A 25,151-nucleotide genomic window follows, 5' to 3' on the forward strand; every position below is an offset into this window, starting at 1 on the left:
TTACGAAGCCTTCTCAGGGACACATAGCAAAGCCAGGCTAGAGTCTGGGACTTCTCTTGCCAGAGGCCCAGTGGAGGTGGCTGCACAGTCCTGGCTTCATGGGTGTGGGGCCTGTGTGGTCACACAGGGCCCCACGCTCCAAACAGACCACATGAGATTTAATACTCTGCTTTTGCCTTCTTGACATTCTTAGTTTTTGAGCCCACATTTTTCACTGGGCCCTGCAAACTTTGTGGCTGGTCCTGCGGTAGCAGGACACTCCTGGGCCTCGGGGTTGAGGGGCAGGAGTGCTGGCTTTCCCTCACCCCTTGCTTCCTCCTCCACCCATCCTAGGCCCTGTTTGATACGCAGAATGAACTACGCACACACATCCCAAACTTCACCTTCAACCTGGGCTACTCAGGGAAATTCTTCCACACAGGTAAGTGGACCTGGCTTTGCCCCCTCTAGCAACCTCCAGGGGCCCCCACATTCAGACCCCCAGAGCACTGTGCCCTGGGGGCAGCAGGTGGGCTGACGGTCCACATTTAGGGACACATTTGACCCCTGTGGCTCCCCTGAGCCAGCAGCCCACAGAGCAGACAGCCCCAGGTGAAGGCCATTTTAGAACAGCAAAGGCATGATGACAGCTCCCACGCGTGCCTCCCTGGCCTGTAGGCTGTGTTGTCCTAAGGAGGGATCTTCACTTTCTTGTTACCCCCTCATCTTCACCTCTTAAAATTATTTGTACTATTTTTGCTTAAAAGTGTAATCGAATTTTAAGAAGTTACAGAAATATGTAACATTGAAAGTGACAATGTCATTTAATTATACCAACCCCAGAGGCGACCACCATTACGAGCTTATTTTCAAGTCCTAAGGGTCGAGGTTGAGGGCTGTGGGCTGCCTGCTTCATGCCTTCCCTCCTCTTTGGAGCTCTCTCACTTTCCTCGCGTGCTGCCCTCAGGGACCCGGGACCGGGCCAGAGGGAACGCCCCTGCAATGAGCATTTCCTCTAGCTGCCTTCTGCTTGGGCCTCAGTGAGGATAGCCTCTTTTAAATTCCAGGCAGAATCCTATTAGTCTGCAGTTCTGGGGGAACAGTAGACAATATAGCCCCAAAGCCATCAGAGCGATACTGGGTTGCCGCCCTGCATTTCTGATATTCTCAACCCTTAGTTTATCAGAAGTAGTTGTAGAAATACACATGAGACAGAGACTTAAACATCCTGCATGTGTACAAAGAGCTTCTGTAAATCGATAAGTAGAAGATGAATGACTCATTCAAAAATAGGAATAGGATCAGGGCCTGGACTGGGGCTCTGTCTGTCCTGTGCTATAGCTCAGGCATCTGTTCCAAGCAGCTCTTGGGGGGCCATGGCTGTGTGCTCCCATCCCCATGCACTAGCCCAGGCTGGAGGACCTCATGGTGGGTGGGCTGGGCTGAGCTGCCTGTGCTCGGGCTACAGGTACTGATGCTGAGGATGCTGGGGACGACCTGCTGCTGTCATACGTAAAAGAGTTCTGGTGGTTCCCCCACATGTGGAGCCACATGCAGCCCCACCTTTTCCACAACCAGTCTGTACTGGCTGAGCAGATGGCCCTGAACAAGAAGTTCGCTGTCGTGAGTAAGATCGCCTATGGGGCAGAGCCGGGCGGGCTCGGGGCTGGGCTGGGAGTCCGACTGTGGGCCTCTGGTGCTTTCACAGTTCAGTCTGACAGCTTTTCATTAACATCTTTGTAGCCACTTACATAGAATCCTTGCAGAGACCCCAAGAGGCAGGTGTCAATAGCCTCTCTTTTAGATAAGACACTGAAGCTCAGGGAGGCCACGTCAGCTAATGAGAGCCCAGCCAAGACTTAAACCCGGGCCTGTTTGCTTCCTGAGCCCAAACTTTTCTCTTCAGGCTCGAATGGGAGGCTCGGGAAAGCTGGAGGAGGTCTGAGCCTGGAGGGAATGAGGCCCGGCACTGGCTCAGCCTGGGACCGCCAGCCAATTCGAGGCCCAAAAAAGTAGGAAAAGCCCTGTCTTGTTCCTCACTCCTGGGTGCTGGAGGGCATGACACTGGGCCGAGAGTTAGAGTCCCAGCTTAGCTAGTCCCTCACTCGGACACTGGGCACATGCCCCTTCCTCCGGGCCTCAGCTTCCCCATCTGTTCCACGAAGGCTTGGACCCACCGCCCTGCCATTCTAGCCGCTGATTTCTCTCTCCCGTTCTACAAAGGGGCAGTCAGGCCCAGCAGGGAAGGAACCCCATGCTCACCTTGCTCCGGCCCTCTTTTCCCCAGGAGCACGGCATTCCCACAGACATGGGGTACGCGGTGGCGCCCCACCACTCGGGCGTGTACCCTGTGCACGTGCAGCTGTACGAGGCCTGGAAGCAGGTGTGGAACATCCGCGTGACCAGCACGGAGGAGTACCCCCACCTGAAGCCGGCCCGCTACCGCCGCGGCTTCATCCACAACGGCATCATGGTGAGTGGGCCCCCGACAGCCTGGAGCTGCCTGTGCACGTGCTGCCCTGGGAAGCATGGCTTCGGTGAGCTGGTTAGGGGTTTCAGGCAAGTTTCTACCACTTCCTCTGGCATCTGAGGCTCTCTGTCCCAGGGAAAGTGGGCTGCCAGTCTGTTCCTTTCATGAGCTCCTAACCGTAGCTTTTGTGTTAGGGGGTCAGGGGATGAACATTCTTTAAATTCTCTAGTGAGGCTTTGGGACAGGCCTCTGTCTCGTTCATTTGTTTGCTCATTTAAAACTTTTTCATGAGCTTCTACTTTGTGCCTGTCCCTTTTCTAGGTACTGGGGATACACAAGTGCACAAACCCAACAAAAGTCCCTGACCTTGTAAACCTGACTGTTCAGTGGCAGGAGACAGATAGTGTGTTTATAAATATGTAAAGTATATAATGGTCAGATGGCAATAAGTGCTATGGAGAAAATCAAGCAGAGCAGGGAGAATAGGGAATGCTGGGGGAGAGGAGAAGCTCGTTTAAATAAGGTGGTTATGGAGGGCTTTCCTGGGAGTGAGCCATGCTGCTGCAGGAGGAAGAGCATTCAAGACAGAGAAAGCAACAGGTGCACAGGCCCCGAGGCAGGCCTGTGTGGGGTGTGATTGAGGAACAAGTAGGAGGTCAGTATGGCCGAAGGGGAGCAAGTTAGGGGGAAATGGTAAGAGATGGGATCAGAGGGGTGATGGCCACGTAAGGTCATTGGATGCACTTTAGCTTTTAGTCTGAAATGGGAAGGTTTTGAATGGACTGCTATTAGCATCTGACTCATATTTTAAAAGGATTTTCATCTTTCTGGCTGCGGTACGGAGCAGAGACTGTTGGAGACAAAGTGAGAAGCAAGAGACCAATTAGGAACCAACTGCAGTATTCCAGACAAGAGATGGTAGTGACTTGGACCAGGGTGCAGTGTTGGGATGTAACCAGATTCTGGAATTATTTAGATGTTAGAGCCAGCAGGATCTGCTGATAAGTTGGATATAGGGTGTGGGAGAGAGAGAGATGAGTCGGAGACGATGCCAGGGTTTTCTGGCTTTAGCCACTGGAAGGATGAGTTGTCAACCCAGATGGGGCAGCTGTTGGAAGGCCAGGTTCATGCATCCATCCATGCATGTATATATCCATCCATTTATCAATCCATCCATCCATCCATCCACCCCACCCACCCACCCACCCACTCACCAAATTTCTCAGTACCAGGCACTCGTATTAACTCCAGGATGAGGTGGTGACAAGGCAGGCAAGTTCTCTGCTTTCTGGAAGCCCCCTCGGGGGAGACAGATAATTAGCAGTTAAACCAGTGCGTGACCAAGAGTGCCACCAGGCAGGGTCTCATGCTGCAAGAGGAGTTGCAGAGTGTGGCTGAGGGAGCTGCTCTAGAGACGGTCAGGACCCTGGCTGGGCACAGAGCCCGAGTCTCCAGAAACATTCTCACTCGCCCACCTCTGCTACTTTTGGGTCTGCTCACCTCGTACAGAGAATAGCAGTGAAGTTTTGTAAAATAGCCAGGGCCGGTGGGCCTGCCTGGGGGAACGTCTCAGGCTGTAGAAAGTCTTTGAGGGAGAAGACACCCATGGGGTCACACAGGAGGCTGCCTTCCCGATAAGACAGCAGGCCATTGTGAGGGTCTTTTCAGCACCAGCCATGCCTGGAGACGCCATGGTTCCTCTCTCCCCCACCCCCAGGTCCTCCCGCGGCAGACCTGCGGCCTCTTCACGCACACCATCTTCTATAACGAGTACCCTGGTGGCTCCAGCGAGCTGGACAAGATCATCAATGGGGGCGAGCTCTTCCTCACCGTACTCCTCAATCCTGTGAGTGCTCCACAGCCCTCACCTGGGGGGGAGGAGGGGCAGCCAGACGGCCTGCGTGTCGCGAGGCAGGCCTCCCTGGGCCTGGGAGCGAATGGGTAAGAGCATGTATGAGGGCCGGGAATCGGGAGACCTACGCTCCAGCCCTGGCTCTGTTCCTGCTCTGCTGCATGACCCTGGGTGGAGTGACTGAGCTGTCTTTTTTTCCTTTCCATTATCTCGAACTTCAATACAATAGTGTTAGCATTTTTTTGTCCATGTTCTCTTTCCAGTCTTTGTGTGTGTATGAATATATATTAATAGACATAGTAAACTATTAACATACTTAACTATGTATATTTAAACTATTCATCTGAGCTTTCTGCAACTTTCCTTATCTGTAAAATGGAGACATTCCTGTTTTAATCATATCTTGATGATATAAAACAGATAGCAGGTTGTGGTGTTATTTAGCTCTATGGGATAACCGAATACTCCTTACCTTCCATGCACCCACCTCCCCCGCAAAAACATACAACAGAGCACCCAAATAACTGCAGTAGGTCTGCTTCCCACTTCAAAGCTGTTATAGTTGGTGGTCAGTCAGACCTGCACCCACCTGGCTGTGCCCAGCCCAAGGTCACAGCGAGTTTTTCGGTGGCCCTGGTGAACCTGGGACTGGTCACTGAGTGGCCCGGCAAGCTGAAGCAAGACCCAAGGGTCAGAAGTGGGGTGAAGGTGGCTCGGAGGCTAACCAGCCCCTGCCTCCCGCCTCCCTCCCCTGGAGCAGATCAGTATCTTCATGACACACCTGTCCAACTACGGGAATGACCGCCTAGGCCTGTACACCTTCAAGCACCTGGTGCGCTTCCTGCATTCCTGGACCAGCCTCCGGCTGCAGACACTGCCTCCTGTGCAGCTGGCCCAGAAGTACTTCCAGATTTTCTCTGAGGAGAAAGATCCACTCTGGCAGGTGGGTGAGGAGGTAGGGGCCTAGGGGCCTTGCTGCAGGGATGGAATGCCTCTGACTCACAGGCACATGCTCCAACCATGGGCTCCAGGGCTCAGCACTCACAGCCTCAGAGTCTCTCTCAAGTGGAAACTCAGGTGCACACTTGCTCACCCGTGTGGGCACACTTGTTCTTGTGTGCACATGTGTACACACCTCCCACACTGACCTATGGGCATTCACTCTCATACACAGCCTCTGAAAAAAACCTCAGTACAAACCTTAAGTGAACAAGGTGTAGATGAAGTGTAGAAAGCAGCTGGCCTGGTGACTCTTAGTCTTTATGCCCTTCTCATGCCAGTGGGCCTTGAACCATGGGAAAGGAGGCTGATGGCAGGGTTTTGGGGGACATTTCTTAGGAAAGTTTACCGCCGGAGCTGTCAGAAACTGGAAGCAGAAGGTGGAATTGATGGCAAGTCTCATAGTTCAAACCAGAGGTCAACAAACCATGGCTCGTAGCCTATAGTCTGTTTTTATAAATAAAGTTTTATTGAAACCCAGCCATGCTCAATCTTGTATGTACAGCCTGTGCCTGCTTTCAAGCTACAACAGCAGAGTTGAGTAGCTGTGACAGAGACCAGATAGTACCCAAGCAGCCCAGTGGCCCGAGGTGGGGATGTGACAAGGGCACATGTAGTAAAGCCTTCCAACCAGGGCGGTAAGAGCCACGTTTCCATGTGCAATGGGAGTCCATCCACTGGGTTCTCCAGCCCCCCTAACATCCTTTCCAATTTTGTTTTAGGACCCCTGCGAGGACAAACGCCACAAAGACATCTGGTCCAAGGAGAAGACGTGTGACCGCTTCCCGAAGCTCCTCATCATTGGCCCCCAGAAAACAGGCAGGTCTCTCCACTCCTGACCAGCCTCCCCTACCACCTACTATCTCAGCCACAGAATTCTGGGGACCGCTTTGCCCTGGTCCCACTCCCTAATAATCTGCTCCTCTTTCCAGGAAGTAGGAGTAAATTCGGGGCGGACATGAATTGCCTCTCAGTGCGGAGGTGGGAACTAAGTGGAGGGTGGGCATGGAATTTTTTGATCTGTCCTGAACCAGAGCCGTAGGGAGCTCTCCCTGTGCCCTCCTAGGGGTCTCTGAGTTTAGGGAGTGAAGTCCAGGTCAGCCGCTCTGCAAGTCTGAACAGTGCCAGGCAAAACGATTCAGTGCAAAGAGAACTGCGACCAGTTAGTCATGTCCGCCAGAGCTGCAGAAGGAAGTGGCGACACAGTTGCTAAGTATTTGCCGTGCACACTCTGTAAGGCGTGAATGAGTACTCCCATTTTACAGGGGGAAAAAATGAGGCTTAGAGAAGGTAAATGACTTTCTTTAACATATTTAGTTAGGAAATGGCAGATCCAGGTCCCGAACCCTGGTCACTGTGACCGCAAAACTTACATTCTGAATCACCAAACTCTGTAGTCTCCTTCTCCGCCAGACCTCTCATTGTAGCGTATTAACTGCAGACTCACACGCAAGGAAGGCATGAACTCTCTGAAAGAGGAGGGCGTAGGTCCTGTGCTGTCAACTAGGAGAGGGATGAGCACTCAAAAGAGGCGGATTTCTCAGGCTTTCAAGAATTTCACATCAACAGACGAGGGTCTGGAGCTCCCTTTTCTCTGAGCTCCTCCCAAGTGTCAGAGCGGACAGAGGCCCAGAGCTGGAAGGGTGCCGCAGAAACTTATCTAGTTCTAGAGTTCTAAGGAGACAGTAATCAGATGGATGTGGCAGCTGGAGTACAGCGGTGAGAAGGATTCTGAGGCCAAGTCCTTGTTTAGTGTTGAAGAATGCTACAATGGATGAGTGATGTCTGCAGTGGGTACAGGAGTTGGGGTGCTCACGTCCATGCCATGTGTTTGCCACCCTGAGTTTACTATAGTTCCTTTATGGTGTAGATGTGGAAACTAAGCCCCAGAGAAGGGAAAGGACTTCTCCAGGATCTCGCAGTGAGAAATGGAGACCTAGGACTAGCACCCAGGATTTCAGACTCCATCTTGGTGTTGGGGGCTGGGCCCTGGTCTGAGCCGCTTTCTGTCACCGCAGGCACCACGGCCCTCTACCTGTTCCTGGGCATGCACCCGGACCTCAGCAGCAACTACCCCAGCTCAGAGACCTTTGAGGAGATCCAGTTTTTTAACGGCCACAACTATCACAAAGGCATCGACTGGTGAGTGAGCCTTTCTGTCCACAGCGGGACAGGAAGCCCATCGTGGAGCCTGCCCAAAAGGAGGCCAGCTGCGGCCACAGCAGGAAGCAGCTGGTGCTTGTTCACACTCAGCTAAAGTTCCTGTAAACAGGGACAAAGCGCGATGACCCTGGTGTCATGGTTCTGGAGCCTTGTCACAGATGGGACACTTTGAACCCTTGTATTATTGCCTGGGGTCAGAGGCTGCTGGAAGTCAGAGTCCAGCCTCTCCCTCGCTTGCACAGAAACATTCTGAGTCCCAGAGGAGGGCAGGGACTCACCTGAGGTCCCAAGAGCTGGGGACAGAGCAGGGGCTAAAATCCAAGTGTTCTGACCCAAGAGCTGGCCCTTCTCACTGTGTTTGGCTGACCATGGGACAGGAGGCATCCTCGTGGGCCCTTCAGAGGTGGCTTGCTGGCCTTCAGGGAGTCATCTGGAGAGGCGGTTGACAATGTAGCTCCCACCAGAACCTGTCACCAGAGGTTACCTCAGGGTGTGGGGGCCAAGTGGGGATGGTTTTACGCTCAGATTTTTCAATTTGCATCTTTCTCTACTATATGTCTTTTCTAACCTTATATATGTATTACTCTTGTTTATTATCCTTATGTCAGTGGTTTACCTGGGTGGAGAAATTACGGAGATACTTCTGTTTTTTGGCATTTTTCTGTGTGTATTTTTTTTCCTCTCTCTTTCGTCTGTCTATTGCTCTCTGTCTGATGTCCAACTACTCACCTTCCTCCCTCCCTGTCTTTCTGTCTGTAGCTCTAATATGTTCATAACCTCTTATTTAAAACCCATTGTAGCAGACGTATTATGGGAAGTCAGCATTTTTCAGATCGCAGAGAGATAATGTGCTGTGACATCACATATTTAGCAACACCCTTCAGCAGGGTCTGGGGCAGCACCCCATTAGCAAATACATCAATATGTCTGCAGCAAAGTATGTGCATATTTACGCTAAGTAAGATTAATAAGTCAGGTTTTGTTGCCAAGTGACTTTGCAACAAACTTAAGGAAAAAGCTTCTGTTTTCAGAGCTTTCTTGATTTAGGTATTACAATGGATTATGTACAGACAGATGCATTTTATAAAGAAAATTCAGAAAGATGAGAGGGAGAAAGAGAGAGAGAGAGAGCAATTCCTCAGCCCCATCCCCAAGATTTTGATTTTGTAGGTGGGTGTAGGGTGGCTGCAGGAATCTCACAAGCCCCCACGTAGCACTGATAAAGGGATCCCTGGGGCCACCCTGGAGAACCCCTGTCTCACAGGATAGAGTCAGGATTCTAAGCTTTAACTAGGGTGGGCCACATGGGCTTTTGTTCTCACGGACCCCCGAAGTTATACCTCTATTTTGTATAAGTAGGTGCCTCTGGGGGTGTCTGGAGTGTTTTCTGAGGAGTCTTCAACCTAGAGGTGGTCCCAAAGGACTGGGGTGGGTGGCTGGTCACTGGCAGTCAGATATGGGAGGTCCCGCCGGAAAGCTGTCAGGCCGCTCGGAGTCCCAGATCGCCCCCTGGAGGCAGTGAGAGTTAGGGCCCGGTCGGTTTCACTCCTGGAACATCCTTTTAGGATGGAAAGACAGAACCCCCTTCCCATGTCCTGCAACTCATAAGTCTTCAGCTCCTCCTGACCCCATGTGTTCTCCCTGAAAAGGGATGAATTCCAAAAAGGGAGACTGCCGAGAGGCCATTTTTCTAGAATCGCTGCCAGAAACGAGTCCTTGTTTGGCTGGGAACAAACAATCTACCTTGCTTGCTCTTGGAAGTTCTACCCCCAGCAATCCTTGCCCTCTTGTGCTGCATCCGTCCAGCCCCTCCTCATGAGTCTTGCCTGTGAGCCCCCTCTCTGGGCTTCCTGCAGGTACATGGAGTTCTTCCCCATCCCCTCCAACACCACCTCCGACTTCTACTTTGAGAAAAGCGCCAACTACTTTGACTCAGAAGTGGCGCCCCGGCGGGCAGCCTCCCTGTTGCCCAAGGCCAAGGTCCTGACCATCCTCATCAACCCTGCAGACCGGGCCTATTCCTGGTACCAGGTGAGCTGGGCCGGGCAGGGCCCTGGGTGGGGGTATGGGGCTCTGTTTGCCATTCAGCTACTCACTCGTTCATTTAAAAAATATCTGCTAACCACCTATTATGTGCCAGCCCCCGGGATGTGGTGGTGGGTAAGAATAGAGATTCAGCTCCACAGCCCTTTTAGCCCGATGGAGGAGACAGGCAGAAATCCATGGTTAATCCCAGCCAACAGCTACTTGCCCACCCTCCTAGCTTTGTCTGGGGTCCAGCCTCTTTCTGACACCAATAAGTGGTGGAGGCTAGTTTCACTTTGACAAAGCCTAGACTTGGTGAACAGTGATCTGGCCTGATACTGACTGTGGCACTGGGTGGGGTGGCAGGCAGTAGGCATTCAGAGAAGGGCAAGACACAGGACCCGCCATTCTTAGTGGAGGATGCAAATGCCTGATCAGATAAGGAAGCTACCTGGACTGCATCCATGCCAGAGAGAGTACGACTCCGAGTCCTTACTTGATTATGTAAGAACCAGAGCTCTCTTTAATTTTGATGACCTGACTTAATTTCTTCTGAGCACCATTCCTCTGGGCTTACAGGAAAGCTTATGCTCAGGCCTCTTTGGGGATTCCCTCCTTTGCCTGCCACATGCGAGGGTGTCTACAAGCCTGTCCAAGAAGGCCTCCCCAGGCCACTTTTGGCTGCTCCCTGCCCCTCTCTGAGCCTATTCACCCAGGTGCCTCTCGGGGCCTCATTGTGTCCACAGTGCTGGCATGGGACAGGGTACAGACCCTCTTTGCTCTCTAGTCCCCAAACCTTTCCCCTCCCTGAGCCGTAGGTGAGCCTTAGTGGGAGTGTGGGAGCTGATGAGCCTTACCCCTGGTCGGCAGGTTCCTGATCTCCGGACCGTGGGAATTCTGCAGATGTCCACAGCCTGTGGCATTGTTTTAGGTGTTTCAAACTGGTGTTTTCTCCTTTCCAATTCTTTCCCAATCCTGTCTTAGTCTGCTCAGGCTGCCATAACAAATATCATAGACTGGGTGACTTAAACAACAGACGTTTCTCACAGCTCTGGATGGTAGAAGTTCAGGGTCAAGGTACGACCCATGTGGTCCCTGGTGAGAGCGCTCTTCCAGCCTTCTCACTGTGTCGTCACACCGCAGAGAGGGAGAGAGGGAGTGTGCTCTCTGGTGTCTCTTCTCACAAAGATGCTGATCCCATCACAAGGGCCCACCCTCATGACCCCATTACCTTGCAAAGACCCCATCTCGAATATCATTTCGAGGGTTAGGGCTTCAACATGTGAATTCGGAGGAGGGGACAAATGTTCAGTCTATACCTCCTGATTTCTATCAAGGAGAAATTCTTAATTTGGCGCAAATGGCATTTAAGTCCTTTCTAACACCGCTAAGCTCTTTTTAACAGAGAGGGGACAAGTTTTGGGTTCAGGGCCTGTAGGAGACGTTTGTATCTGGCTGGCGTGTGAGAATATTGCTTTATTTTGATTATATTTATGAACAGCTACCTTCTATATGTGACAGCTGTTCTGGTTTTCCATTTATGAAGATGGTAGTTTTATTTTGCAATAAATTTCTGCGAATAAGAAAGATGGGTCAACATAAAGAACAGTGTGCCGACACTGACTCATGCCGGAGGTTTGCGGGTATTGCAGAAATCACAGAAAGGGTGTACAGGTGACCAACATTTGGAAACTCTGATCTAGTCCAACCCACATCTTGCAAAGATGAGGACACTGGGCTCAGAGGGGTCAGTAACTTCCCTGAGATTGGACGATGATGTGAGACAGAGCCAGGAGTTTGGACCCAGGATTCCCGATTCCAGCCCAGGGTCTTCTGGCCACCTCATGGCTGCTGTCCCACCGCTGAGCGACATGCTAACCCTCTCCCCTTGCCCACAGCACCAGCGAGCCCACGACGACCCAGTGGCCTTGAAGTACACTTTCCACGAGGTGATCACAGCTGGGTCCGATGCCTCCTTGAAGCTGCGTGCCCTCCAGAACCGCTGCCTGGTCCCAGGCTGGTACGCCACCCACATAGAGCGCTGGCTCAGCGCCTTTCACGCCAACCAGGTAGCTGCTTGTCCTTGACCCTTGGGAGGGCAATCACAGTACTACTGGCTTGCTGTAGTTAGCAGAGTCTCAAAATCTCTTTCACCAGTCATAGGGCTGGGAATACCATCAATGGCCAGTTAGACCTTTGGGTTCTTCAAAGGTTTCGATCTTGTTTATCCCAGTGCTGATGGATGAGAATTCCCCAAGCCCTTATCCCATCACAACAGGCCCTGTATCCCTAAGGGGACCCAGAAAACTCTGGAGTCGGTCTCTGGGAGGGGAGATTGTCGGTAGTGGTGGAGCGAGAGCCTGATTGGAGAGGTAGGCGGGGCCAGATCACACAAGGAGTTTTAGGAAGACTTGGAGGATTTAGGCGGTGGAGTGACATGTGAGCCGGAAGCCTGGGGAGAGGCCAGAGAGGGATATTGTAGAGATAGGAGAAGTAGGCAGGGTTTGATGATAGCTTAAACTCTGGAAAAGGATGACGTCAGTCAGAGGAAGCTGGCAGAGAGCAGGGTGTTAGACTGCAGAGGACTGAGGTTTGGGGACACCTGCCATTCAAATGTGGAGGAGGAGGAAGCAGATTCCAGTTTGTAACCATGGCTCCTGACCCAGAACTTGGGGGCCACTGGAGTGAAAATAGGTTCAGATCACCCTTCTCCCTTTTCTTTTTTTATAGATTCTGGTCTTGGACGGCAAACTGCTACGAACAGAACCTGCCAAAGTGATGGACACAGTGCAAAAGTTCCTTGGGGTGACCAACACCATTGACTACCACAAAACTCTGGCGTGAGTGTTGCCTTGGCCTTTCACCAGAGGGGTTTCCTGAGCAGGCACCTGGGCCAGAAAGCCAAAAGCTTGAATGGTTATGGGAGAGACACAGGTTTATTAGCGCCAGCTGGTGTGATAAAGTATGCATGTCCCTGATGGCAGTTTAGCAGAAAAGATAATATTAATATGACTTGAGTCATATTTGTAAAGGTATCAACTCAAGAAAAAGGGAGGTGACGAATCTGTTCTACTCTGGTCAGTTCCACTCCTGGAATGTTCTTTCCATTCTGAGCTGAACACTTTCAGAGTGTTTTAGGCCAATAATGAGCAGCCCCAACTTACACAAGGATTTCTTAGCATTAGATTATAACTCAAATATAATCTCAGAAAAAGGAAACTACAAATATTGTTGATGGCTAATGATCCCACTCCCTTGGGACCCAGGGCTAGTGCACTGAGAATGCCGTCCCAGAAGAGTAGGTTCCAGCCTGTGTTGCAGGGGCTCAGGGCTGGGTAAAGGCTATCTCCCAGTGCTGTGTCACAGACAGGTGACACACTCAGCTGGATGAGGGGGTCTCAAGAGAAGGAAGAATAAAGCCACCTTCCTCGGTTACCTTCTTGGGAAAGTCTTGCAGCAAGAATGTTCCCTTTTCACTATCTTGGAAGTCGAAGGTGGGAAAGAGAAGTCAGTCCTTCACTTTGAGACAGAAAGGAGTAGCCGGGTGTGGGCTGTGGCATCAGAAATGCCTGGGTTAGGAGCCCAGAGCCATGACTTCTTTAGCTGTATTAACTTAGACAAATATCTTAGCTCCTTCAAGTCTCGTCTTCCTCATCTGTAAGTTGGGGATAAAGGTAATAATTCCCGTCTCCCAAGAGTTACGGTGTTGAATGAAAGCGTACATGTGGGGCTTTTAGCTCAATGCCTGGCATGTACTGATGCTTAATAAAGGTAGCTGCTGGAATCATCATCGTCATCTATGCCTTCCCAGTGGCCCAGTCAGAAACCCCTATTTCCCTCACCTGCCGAATGTGAATTTCGTGTTTTTGCTGTCCTCATGGCCAAGAATCTCCTAATGGTTCCTGATCTGGGGCTGAATTCTGATGCCAGTATCCCTTCTCTGCCTGTGACACCCTCAGATCTCATTGCCCGAAAATGCCCTTGAAGGCTCACGAAATCAGTCTTGCTCTGTCATTTCTGAAATTTACTCCAAAAACCAAAACTTTCCAATGATGGACATGCTTAAGGGCAACTACAGACATTGCATTTCTTGATAAAAATACAATTTATTAAAAAACAAAAGAACTTTACTAAACTATTGCCCCCTATTGGGTTCTTGGGTAAAAAAAATATTGCTCACCCTGGAGCTGAAGAATGCTCGGAAGAGGTTTCCTGAAACCGTGAGGGTTGCTTTAGGGTTGCTGCAGAAACTTGGGCTGCCAGCCAGGAGAAGAGGAGGCTCAGAGCATGTGAGCTGCCCTCTGCTGCAAAGAAGGGGCGGGCGGGTTTAGTGGAGCCCAGGGACAAAACGTGGGCCGAGAGATGCAAATATCAGCCCCACACAATCTGTGAGTTTGAGTGTGCACAGGGGAGTGGATTCTATAGTTTTCTAGGCTCTACTATTCCTGGGGTCTATGAACATTGCCTTACAGTGGGATGGAGGTAGGCTGGGCCCGCTCCCATCCACAGGCTTTCCCCACCTCCACAGGTTTGATCCAAAGAAAGGATTTTGGTGCCAACTGCTCGAAGGAGGAAAAACCAAGTGTCTGGGCAAAAGCAAAGGCCGGAAATACCCAGAGATGGACTTGGATGTAAGTGGTGGGGACACTGCCTGCGGCAGCTGGATACAGGAGGGAGCTTTCTCTCCCCTTTACCTTATACTCAGCATGTCAATGACTTTGTTACTTTTTGGATGGTGTTTTGAAGAGGAGGAAATGCGGGCTGGGATATGGTGGGTCAGAATTGACTTAGTCAAAGAATATTTACTACCTTCTGCTGAGGGCTGAATGCTGTGGGGCTTTGAGGATGGGTCAGACATGTTCTTTGCCTTCAAAGACCTCCTAGTCTAGGAGGGAAACAAGTCATGCACACCAGTCAGTAGAATACAAGGCAGGAAGTGCTCTGTAAAGTAGGAGAGGTGCACACAAGTGCCATGGGAATTCAGAATAAGGAGATGCCACTTGAAGCTGGGAGGAAAGAGATTTCTCAAAGGAGGGGAGAGGCCTCTGGAGTTGGGTCTGGAAGGGGCGGTACATTTAGACCTATGCCATGGAAGGGTGAGGTGTTCTTGTAGGACAGAATGGACAAAGGGTATAGAGCAAAGGCTGCCCACTGTGACTCTTGTCATTTTGCCTTTTCCCATTCACCTCTGGTTTTGATTAATTCTCTCTCTTTTCTCTCTATCACGAGAATTTTGACCTTGTGTGCTATATTTGGGTACTCCTGCTATAAAGAAGTTTTCTTTTGGAGGCTACCATTATGAAGAAGACTGTGCATAGATAATAGGCGTATGGGAATATGGGATGGCGCCAACAGAATGGTGGTTTTAAAGAGGAGGGGTCACTCTTGAGTCAGCACATCACCGAGGTCTGAGCTTTCCTTCCCGTTACAGTCCCGTGCCTTCCTGAAGGACTATTACCGGGACCACAACATCGAGCTTTCCAAGCTGCTGTACAAGATGGGCCAGACACTGCCCACCTGGCTGCGGGAGGACCTCCAGAACACCAGGTAGCCGTGGCCACCACAGCCAGACTGAATGTTCGTGACAGCGGGGATGCCCCGCCACACGCTGAGCCAGACTGACCTGCAGAATGGGAAGCTGGGCCCGGGCTGGCCAAGCACTTATGAGCAATACTCTGCCGAGGCCCGGGCAGGGCCAGGAGAAGAGCCCAGGCAGGTCCACAAGCGCCTCAGAGCATCCAATGCTGGGTCTGTGGCCTCTAGGACCTCCGTAGCCACCAGAGGTCCATTCCATTCACAGCCTTTCATGGGGAGGCCACTTCTTGGTAGGAGGGAGTCCATGAGACTCTTTCTGTCCCTCACTGTGTTCTACCAACCACGCCCTCTCCTTCATCCCAGCATTCCCTGCCCCAGCAGGGTATCTCCTCAGTATTAGCTGCCGTATTCTCCCTGTGCTCCAGACAGCAAGCGAGGAGCCCAGCTGGGCCTTTTGCCAAACCAGGGGGAGAGACTGGACATTGCCCTGACTGTTTTGAGCCAGGCCCTTCAGAGGGGTCAGCTGGGTACCCAGAGTTGGTCACTAGGCTGGATATGAGGGTCGCTCCTCGAGAGGACTCTGAGCTTCCACATGCATTCTAGTTAACACCTTCACATCTCACCTTCCCTTTCTGGGGAAAGAATCGCTGGTTCCTACGGTGTCCGCCCAGTCCTCAAGGCCTCCTCCAGGGCCCTGGGGCACTGCCATGCCATTTGGACCGAGAGACCCGGGCCTCAATCTCACCCCGTGTTTTCACCCCGGGATATGACATGTGTGGTATTTCCTGTGGTAAAGACTGAGGCGGTTCAGAAGTCTGCCAGTATACATGTTCCAGTGTATATACGTTGTCCCCATGCCCACCCAGCCTTGGCCCCTGGCAGACACTGAGCAGAGCTGGCGACACTGCCATCTACGGCTTTGCCCCAGCAACCTGTGGCCGAGGGCTCCTAGAGACCCCGTTAACCTCCCCAATACTAAAAAGCTAAAGTATTTTAATATTTTGGTTTTTTTCTTGGTGCCAGAGTTTATACCCTGGGTCCTGGGGTTGCACTGTGTTATATATATATATACATATATATATATATATATATATAATTTGTATGTATATATTATATTTTTTTTGGTTGGGTTTGTTTTTAATTCAGTCATACAAAATGGTGGCAAGCCCCAGTCCCAAAGGGTGTCCTATCTCGGTGCACGAAAATGAGATGGAAGGGAAGGGGCGGGCATGTCTTTGTGTGTTCGGGGCCTCGAGGAGACAGTGTTGAGGTGCCCTGAGAGAGGTCTCTGTTCCCTCTCCCAAGTGCCATGGCTGTCCTGGGGCTGATCAGTGGTTGTGAGATGTACAGGGAAGACCTACTCTTTCCAGGAAATCTGGCTTCATGAAGCGCGGTGACCCTGGGGGAATTTTGGCCAAAGGAAACAGCCGGGCTGGGGTGGGAGGCCTGGGCCAAAGTCTGGCCTATTCCCCTCTCCTCATATGGTGCTAGGTGGGGAGCTGCCCTGGGAGCTGGGAGATCCTTGGGGACCCACAGAACTGTCTTTGGCCCCCCGAAGACAGTGGGGCCTTTGGGCTATTTTCTGGTTGGGGTCTGCTCCTACCCCCCTTCTTTTAACAATGTGAAGAGACTAAGCTGGGGTGCTCTCCCCAGCCCCTCCCACTGCCAGTTCAGCTTCGAACTGACACCCAGGAAGTCCTTTCTGGAGAGCCTTGTCTCGTTCAGAAGACTCTAGCATCTTGGGGCTGGAAGGGTCCTTCAACGGGTATGGAAACAGGTCCAGAAATGGGAGGTGGCCTCCTTGGCCCATGTCACAGAGCTGGTTGGGAGCGGGGCTGAGAATGAACTTGCAGCTCCTGATCCTGAGTCCAGTGCTCTTTTTCCAATGCCACACTGCCTCTGAGCCCATCCTTGGGACCCTATTCTGTGCCAGGTTCCTGTCCCTCCCTCAGTCACACTCTTGGTCACTCCGGGACATGGGGACAAACCACTCCTTCCCAGCCAGGGTGCCTTCGAGCCTTTTCAGTTCCGATCTGCATTTGTATTGCCTGTCTTGCTCTCCTTACCTGGGAAGGATCTTCCCAGCCAGCGGGGCCTGTGTCTGTCTCAGCTCTGAACCAATTCTCTTTTCTTAAGTTCTCCACTGGGGTGGATAAGACGGTTATTCAACGAGAAGGTTACTCAGCAGGACCAGCTACGGTTTCATTGTCTACCCAGGGAAGCGTTCCCATCATGCTTCTCATTGGGGCCTTTGAGCCTGGGAGCCCTAGGTGTCGTCGACCCCACAAGGGGTGCAGAGTGCGGGTACAGCAGCATCAGCTTCTTCAATGTTCCCCAATATACTTAGCACTTCCCCCCACCCCCCAAATAAGAAAGAGTGAGAAATAGCTTAAATCATGTAGATCAGGGGTCCTCAGCCTCTGGGCCATGGACCGGTACTGGTCCATGGCCTGTTAGGAACTGGGCTGCACAGCCAGAGGTGAGCGGTGGGAGAGCGAGCAAAGCTTCATTCGCAGCTGCTCCCCAGCACTAGCATCACTGCCTCAGCTCCACCTTAGCTCATCGGAAATTAGATGCTCATATACCGATCCCTAGTGCCAAAAAGGTTGGGGACCGCTGAAATGACTCCACCATTCATCCTGGTGTCCCCTCCGTGAGCCTTTGCTCCACAGGTAGGAGGTCGGCTGAAGTCACTTGAGGTTCTAGAGCCACCCATAATGCAGGTACCTTGCGCTGGGTAGATGAGTCTGAAGTTTAAAGATGGGCCTTTCCTGAGCCCTTAAGTAGGAGCAGGCAGAGCCTCTGGGGCCTAGCTGAGGGAGCTGTCTGTCCCTAGCCACAGAAAACTGCCAGGCTGACCCACAAGTCCCAACGTGGAGCTGATTCCGTGGGTTTGTTAGTGGAAAGAGCAAGTAAAAATATGTTTAACCAAATGTTTTATTATTAATGCCATTACCCACCATCTAGATTTAAAATTAACATTTTCCCACATTTTTTTCTCTCTCTACATAGATATTTTTTTCTGAACTAGCTTAAAAGTAAAAATCATGAGATTTCACCCCAAAATGCTGCAGCCTGCATCTAATAAGAGTTAGGATGGTCTCCTATGCAGTGGCCCAGTATCACACCTGAGACAACCGTAATGTTCTAACATCTGTTCTCCAATCTGTATTTTGATCTCCCCCAAATAACTTGTACCTGGTTTTGGAATTTGGATTCAATCAAGGCACACACATTGCATTTTGTAACTGTTTTAAATCTCTCTAAATGCCGAAAAGTCCTCCCTTTGCTCACTCTGATTTTTGAAATGACATTACTTCTGGGACCAGCAGGCCTGCTGTCTTGAAGAAGTCATTGCATATTCTGGGTTTGTCTGATTGTTTCCTCCCAGTGTCATAGAAGAAGTTCCTCTAGCCTCTGTATTGTCAAGAATAACTTAGGCTGGACGGATTTTTGCCTTTCGTGCTGATCTGACAACTTCCCTCCAGCCTAAGGTGCCCCTCAACTGTAACCTGTACCAAGTGCCAAACCAGCAGAGGGATAGCTGGAGCTCCAGGAGCTCGGGAGCAGGCTGAGGGGGGCAGCCCTCAGATGGGCCTGGGAGGAAGGGCGAGAAAGAGGAGGCTGCACACTTGGAGGCCGGACCAAGCGGTGTTGGCCTGTTGGAAATGAGACATCTCTGGTTCAGAAAAGCCTCTGCCGCCCCCTTGATCCTGGTGGTGGACCGCAGGGCACCCAACAGCATCTCCCTCTCTGCCTCTGTCTTTCTTTCTCTGTGTCGTGGTCTCTGGTCCTTCACATCCTGGAGGCCTGTGTTCTGTGCACTGGAGCAGAGCTAGGCCGCTGGAATGCACTAGGGAAGGGCCTGGCCTGGGAACTGCCTCCCCCATGTTGTGGCATAAGAGGAAGAGCACTGGGCTGGAGGCAGGACATGGAAAATTTTGTCTCAACTGGGTATATTTATTAGCTGCGTGACAGTTTTCCTCCCAGGGCCTCAGTTTCCCCATTTATAGAATGAGCAAGTGGGGCTACAGCAGAGGCTTTTAAACGTAAAAGAGAAAAAGAAGTAGGTCTGCTCTAGTCGAAGTGCGAATGGAGGGCCCAGGCATGCCCCCACCCCTTCGTTCCTGGTTTGCCATCCCTGGGTTGGCTGCCCCCTGGGGCTTGCTCTCGCCAGCTCTGATGGCTGGAGGTTTGTTTTTTTTTTATAGCTCCCATAAGGAACTGGCCTGGGTTTTGTATGGGGTCAATGTCAAGGGCCTGGGGGAGACTCTGGCTGTGTTTTCTCCTAATAAGTTCATCCCTCCCTCTCCTTCCTCTCTGTGGCCCTTGAGGAGAATGAGGGAGGAGAGGGTTTTCTATGACTGTGCTAGCTTTTATTATCAGCAAGAGGGCTCCTTTTGTAATTCGTGCATGAAATTCATGTCTTTTCCTGGGGAGAGGAGAGGGCTGACTGGAGAGGGTGGGGGGTGTATTGGGGGAGCAGGCAGAGGTTTCCTTCCCTGTGGGGTGGGGAGAGGTGTGGAAAGGGGGCACTACCTAGCTCACCTGATCAGGGCTCTCGAACCAGCCGTTTTGGGTTGTGTTAAAAGTGGGAACCTTCCTCTATTAATGTACAATCTCGAACTAACTGCTAATAAAGTGGGGTTCTGTTTGTACACATTGGTCATGTCTGTCTGTCTGACCTTGTAGCGAGGCCTGCCGGGGAGGGTGGAGACGTGGACGTTTGCATGCATAGCCACTCTGGCCGCCCCACAGCTAGGTGGGGTGTCCCAGATGACGAGGAACCTCCAGACCTGCTAGATCGCTGAGAAGTGCTGGGGACTGAGCACTGCATGAAGAAGAGGCTCGGAGTGTAGAACCAGTTCTGCCGCATGTATATCTCGTGCCTGGAGACAAGCCGCTTTTACTTTTTGATGCTGTTTCCCTCATTTTTCAGGGGTATGGAGGTGAATTAGACTCAGTGGCTATTCTTGGAGAATTTGCTTAAAATATCAGATTCCCGGGCCACATTTCAGAGATTCCTCTCTGGAAGATGTGGGGTTGGGTTCAAGCACCTGCATTTTAACAACCTCTCTGGCACACTGAGGCACCCCACTTTGGGAAACCCTGGCTCAGATCAATGGTTTCTACAGGCTCTAATTAATTCAGAGTCTCTCTGTCCAAGGAACAAAAACTTCGGTAAAACAAATGAATTTCTAGCCCTCGTAGCCTGATTGAAATTTTCCGAGGAGGGGCCCCGCCAGCTGTTGCAATGCCGATGTCCAGACCTACTCCCTCGGAACCCCCTGCAAAGCTTTACAAAATGCACATCCCCCGGCTCCCCCAAATCCACTCAATCATAGCCTCAGGGAGTAAGACCCAGCCATGTGCATTTTAACACAGTCTCTGATGCACGCAAAGGTCTGGAACACTAAGCCAGGGCCCCTGAGTGTAAGCCAGAGAAAGTCACAGAAACGGGGACCCAGCTGGGAGCACCAAAATGCCAGCCTCCACAGAGACCACTTTGGGGTTTGTCATCTGGGAGGTCAGTTCGAGTCATGTGCCATCACCAGCAAGAACGTGGCCGGAGCCTGCGTGAACGGGAACAGACACAGAAGGCATGATACAGAAGGGTTTCCTTGCCAGGTAAGGGGTTAGGATACATCAGAAATCTTTGAATTTTAAAACAGCCAAGATTCTTTTTAAAAAGAGAAACTTACTTGGAAGCCAGGTAAAGGCAGTGTGGTGTGGTTGGAGTGGGGGTGAGGATCTGGACTCTCACCAGCCCAACTCTTCCTCCCTGTCCCCCATCATATCTGGAGCCCTAAGATTCCTTGAAACACATTGTGAAAACCCAGCCCGGCTGCTCTCAGAGATCCCAAGAGTCCCGCAATTCAAACAAGTTGAGGGAACAAAGACACATTAGACCCTCCTCATCCCTTAGAGTGAGGGGTCCACTCAGGAACCTGGTATCCTAGGGGCAGTCCAGACTCCGGAGCTGGGCATTTTCCTCGGAGAAGCCCTTGGGACATGTGCATAGGGCAGTGTGTTTCATCATAGCGAAGCACTGGACACAACCTGGATGCCCAGTCATGGGGCATCAGCTAAATAGCCTCTAGTGTAGCCACATGCTGGAACACGATGATGCAATTGAAAACACTTAGCCCTGCAAGACTGGCCTACACAGTGTGACCACTTGTGGAAAGGGAATGCTCCGTAGTGTGTATTTTTTTCTGGGAATATAGATATAGAGCTTTCACACCACACTGATAACGGGAGCGGAGGGGACGGGAACGAGGAGTTTTCCAAGGGGAGTTTAGCTTTGGCTGAAACATTTAAAAAAAAAAAAATTAAGATAATGTATTCATGTATCATTTGTGGGATGAAAAAATCTTAATAAAAACAATATGACTAGAAATGGATGAAGCAGGAAGGAGGGGCCTCCAGGCAGCCAGGCTATCGTTGGAGGACATCATGAAGGCGACGTTGCTGTCCACCCATCCTGAGGAGGCCAGGCCAGTGGGGAGAAGTTCTTGCCTTGCTAACGTTACTCGGAGCACTTGTCAGGACCTGAGGATCCTGACTTGCTGTGTGGCTATCGACGAGTCTCAGAGCCCAGCTCTCACACGCTCACAAGTGGTGGACTTAGAGTTAACATCATCAATATGGTGACAAACTAACATCATGTGAAAAGGACACAGCCTGACGCCTGTGACAGTCCTCACAAAAAGAGGTAATGTGAATCTAGCCAAGAGGAAACAGCAGACACATTCACGTTGAGGTAGATTTTGCAAAATAACTGGCCTGAACTCTAAAAATGTCAAGGTCGTGAAAGATAAACAAAGGCTGAAAGACAGTTCAAGATTAAAGGATACTAAAGGGACCTGGCGATCGAATGTCACATGTGACCCTAGACCTAGACCAGGAAACAGTTATAAAGGACACCATAGAGGCAATTGGCAAAATGTGAATGTGGACTGTGTGGGTTGGATAATAGTATCGTATCGTTATTAAATTTCCTGATGTTGATTATTATACTGTTACGTCAGAGTATATCATTGTTCCTAAGAAGTACACGCTGAAATATTTACAGGTAAAAGGGAAGAAATGGAGCTGAATTTTGACTCAAGCTTTCTCTAGTGGGTCAGACTTATCGGGTGCAGTTCAGAATATGTCCACCAGAGGACGGTAGCACCTCAGCCTCTCAAGGCCAAGGTCAGTGTGAACCTCCCCATAAGACTGGGTTGGTGGTTAGTGGTGGTGGTGGAGGGAGGGGGCAGTAATGCTATAAATAAGAATATCAATAAATTAAATAATATGAATAATAAAAAGTGTTTCTTGCTCTGTGTCAGGCAGGCCCTCTGCTAGTCAAGTAATAGCTCTTAATCCTCGTAATGACCCTCTGAGGTAGGTGTTATCATTCTCATGGTGCGTAAAACCTGGATGTCACATGCAGAAGTTTGAAGTTGGACCCTTACCTCACACCATATACAAAAAGTAACTCAAAATGCATCAAAGACCTAAATTTAAGAGCTAAGTTATAAAACCATTACGACATAGTTGTACATCTCCATGACCTTAAATTTGGTAATGATTTCTTAAATATGACACTAAAAGCACAGGCAACAATGGAAAAAATAGATAAATTAATCTTTATTAAAATTAAAAAGTTTTGTGCACAAAAGGACACATTCAAGAGAGTGAAAAGACAATCCATGGAATAGCAGAAAACATTTGCAAATTGTATGTCTGATAAAGGTTTAATATTCAGATTATATAAAGAACTCCAACAATTCAATTCAAAAGTTGGCAAGGAATTTGAATAGATATTTCTCCAAAGAAGATATGCAAATGGCCAAGATGAAAAGATGCTCAACATAACTAGTCATCGGAGAAATGCAAATCAAAACTATTTCGTACCTATTAGGATGGCCTTAATCTTTTTAAAAGGAAAATTAGTTTTGGTGAAGATGTAGAGAAATTGGAACCCTCATACATTGCAGGTAGGACTGTAAAATGGTGCAGCTGCTTTGGGAAACATTTCTTCAAAAAGTTAAATGTTATTCACAATAGTCAAAGCTGGGAACATTCATCCACCAACAGATGAATAGATAAACAAAACGTGGTAAATACATACAATGGAATGTTTTTAGTTAAAAAAAGGAATGGAATTCTGGTGCATGGTACAGCATGAGTTAACCTTGAAAACATTATATCAAGGTGAAATAAGCCAGACACAAAAAGACAAATAAGATTTCACTTATATGAAATATCTAGAATAGGCAAATTTATAGAGACAGAAAGTAGATTAGAGGTTACCAGGGCTGGAGAGAGGTGATGGGAAGTTACTGCTTAATAGGTCCAGGGTTCCTGCTTGGGGTGGTGGAAAATGTTACAAATAGATAGTAGTCTTGGTTGTACAATAAGGTGAATATAATTAATACCACTAAATTGTGGTATTAATTAAAAATGGTTAAAATGACAAATTTTATGTTATGTGTATTTGCCACAATAAAAAATACATATACAGCATTAAAGGCAGCTCTGATTTTTAAACATAGATATAATTCACATGCCATAAAATAATGCTTTAAAGTGTACAATTCAGTCCTGTTTGTTTGTCTGTTTAGTGCTGTTTAATATATTCACAAAGTGGTGCAACTATCATTGCTATCTAATTTCAGAACATTTTATCGCCTCAAATACAAAGCTCATGACTGCTAGCAGTCATTCCTCATTCTTCCTTTTCGGCCCCTGTCAAACACTAAACTGCTTTCGAAGTCTATAGATTGCTTATTCTGGACATGTTGCATAAGTGGAATCCTACAATATCTGGCCTTTTGTGTCTGGTTTCTTTCACTGACCGTAGTGTTTTCGAGGTTCATCCATGTCATAGCATGTATCAGTACTTCATATTGTTTTCCACAGTGGCCAAACCATTTTTACACTCCCACGAGCAATGTAAGAAGTTTCCAATTTCTCCACATCCTTGCCAAAAGTTGTCATTTTTCATTTTTTAAAATTATATCTATCCTAATGGGTGTGAAGTGGTATCTCATTGTGGTTTTTAATTTGCATCTCCCTGATAACCAATGATGCTGAGCATCTTTTCATGTTCTTATTGGCCATTTGTATATCTTCTTTGGAGAACTGTCTATTCAGTTTCTTTGCCTATTTTTGAATTGGGTTGGTCTTCCTGTTGCGAGTTGTAAGAGTTGTTTATATATTCTGGATACTAGACACTTATCAGGTAAGTCGTTTAGGTCTTTGATCCATTGTGAGTTCGTTTTTTGTTTATCTTGTGAGGTTGGGGTTCAATTTCATTCTTCTGTATGTGGATAGCCAATTGTTCCAAGAGCATTTTTAGAGAAGACCATTCTTTCCCCCATTAAAATGTCATGGCACCTTTGTCAAAAGTCAATCGACCATAAATATCCTCAATTCTGTTCTGTTGATCTGCATGTCTATCCTCAAGCCAGTTTCACACAATCTTGATTTCTGTAACTTCGTAGTGATTATTGAAATCAGAAATAATTCCTCTAGCTTTGTTCTTCCTTTTCAAAATTGTTTTTGGCTATTTAGGTTGCTTGCATTTACCTGAATTTAGGATCAGCTTGTCAATTTCTGCTGAAAAGGTAGCTGGGATTTTGATAGGGATTGTGTTGAATCTGTAGATCATTGGGGAGTTGCCCTCTTAACAATATTAAGTTTTCGTTCTTTGCCATGCCAGGTTGTGCGGTTATGTGATGGAAGACAGACACTAATTCCTTCCCTGTTTGACCCCCAAACAGCCCCATAAATCCCCTCTCTCTCAAGTCTTTCCCTTTTCCTCCATCATGACATTTTTGGAGGTTCATTTCCTGTCAAATTCATAGCCCTTAAATCTCTCTTCTTACAGGAAGTCTTCCCGGCTTGTCTCTATAGACTCTCATATCCATATATATCCATACGTAGTCTTTAAAAAATATAGATATATGACATTAAAGAGTATGCTACAATAATATAGAATATGATACGTGGGTTATAATACAGATAATTTTATTATAGTATATTTATATTATCACAGGGTACATATTTTTATTATATTATGGATAGGCATATTATAGTCATTTAGTCCCAGTGCATAGGTTTATGAATTAAGCATAA

At 49.2% G+C, this 25,151-nt stretch overlaps 1 protein-coding gene across 5 annotated transcripts in view; it reads left to right on the forward strand.

Annotated features, from left to right (window-relative positions):
* Window positions 1-19,681, forward strand: part of NDST1 (N-deacetylase and N-sulfotransferase 1) — a 57,354-nt gene extending 37,673 nt beyond the window's left edge. For all 5 annotated transcript variants that reach the window (XM_039836558.1, XM_039836557.1, XM_039836559.1 and 2 more), the window contains 12 exons: window positions 334-421; window positions 1,448-1,602; window positions 2,267-2,452; window positions 4,167-4,295; window positions 5,062-5,244; window positions 6,023-6,119; window positions 7,319-7,442; window positions 9,320-9,494; window positions 11,387-11,557; window positions 12,219-12,328; window positions 14,017-14,119; window positions 14,920-19,681. In XM_039836558.1, coding sequence (XP_039692492.1) covers window positions 334-421; window positions 1,448-1,602; window positions 2,267-2,452; window positions 4,167-4,295; window positions 5,062-5,244; window positions 6,023-6,119; window positions 7,319-7,442; window positions 9,320-9,494; window positions 11,387-11,557; window positions 12,219-12,328; window positions 14,017-14,119; window positions 14,920-15,039 — 1,641 coding nt within the window. In that variant the 3' untranslated portion in view covers window positions 15,040-19,681. The remainder of the gene's footprint in view (window positions 1-333; window positions 422-1,447; window positions 1,603-2,266; window positions 2,453-4,166; window positions 4,296-5,061; window positions 5,245-6,022; window positions 6,120-7,318; window positions 7,443-9,319; window positions 9,495-11,386; window positions 11,558-12,218; window positions 12,329-14,016; window positions 14,120-14,919) is intronic.
* The last annotated feature ends 5,470 nt before the right edge of the window (window positions 19,682-25,151 follow it).

This window comes from Pteropus medius, unplaced genomic scaffold, assembly GCF_902729225.1.
Source record: "Pteropus medius unplaced genomic scaffold, Ma_sr-lr_union100, whole genome shotgun sequence".
Lineage (NCBI taxonomy): Eukaryota > Metazoa > Chordata > Mammalia > Chiroptera > Pteropodidae > Pteropus > Pteropus medius.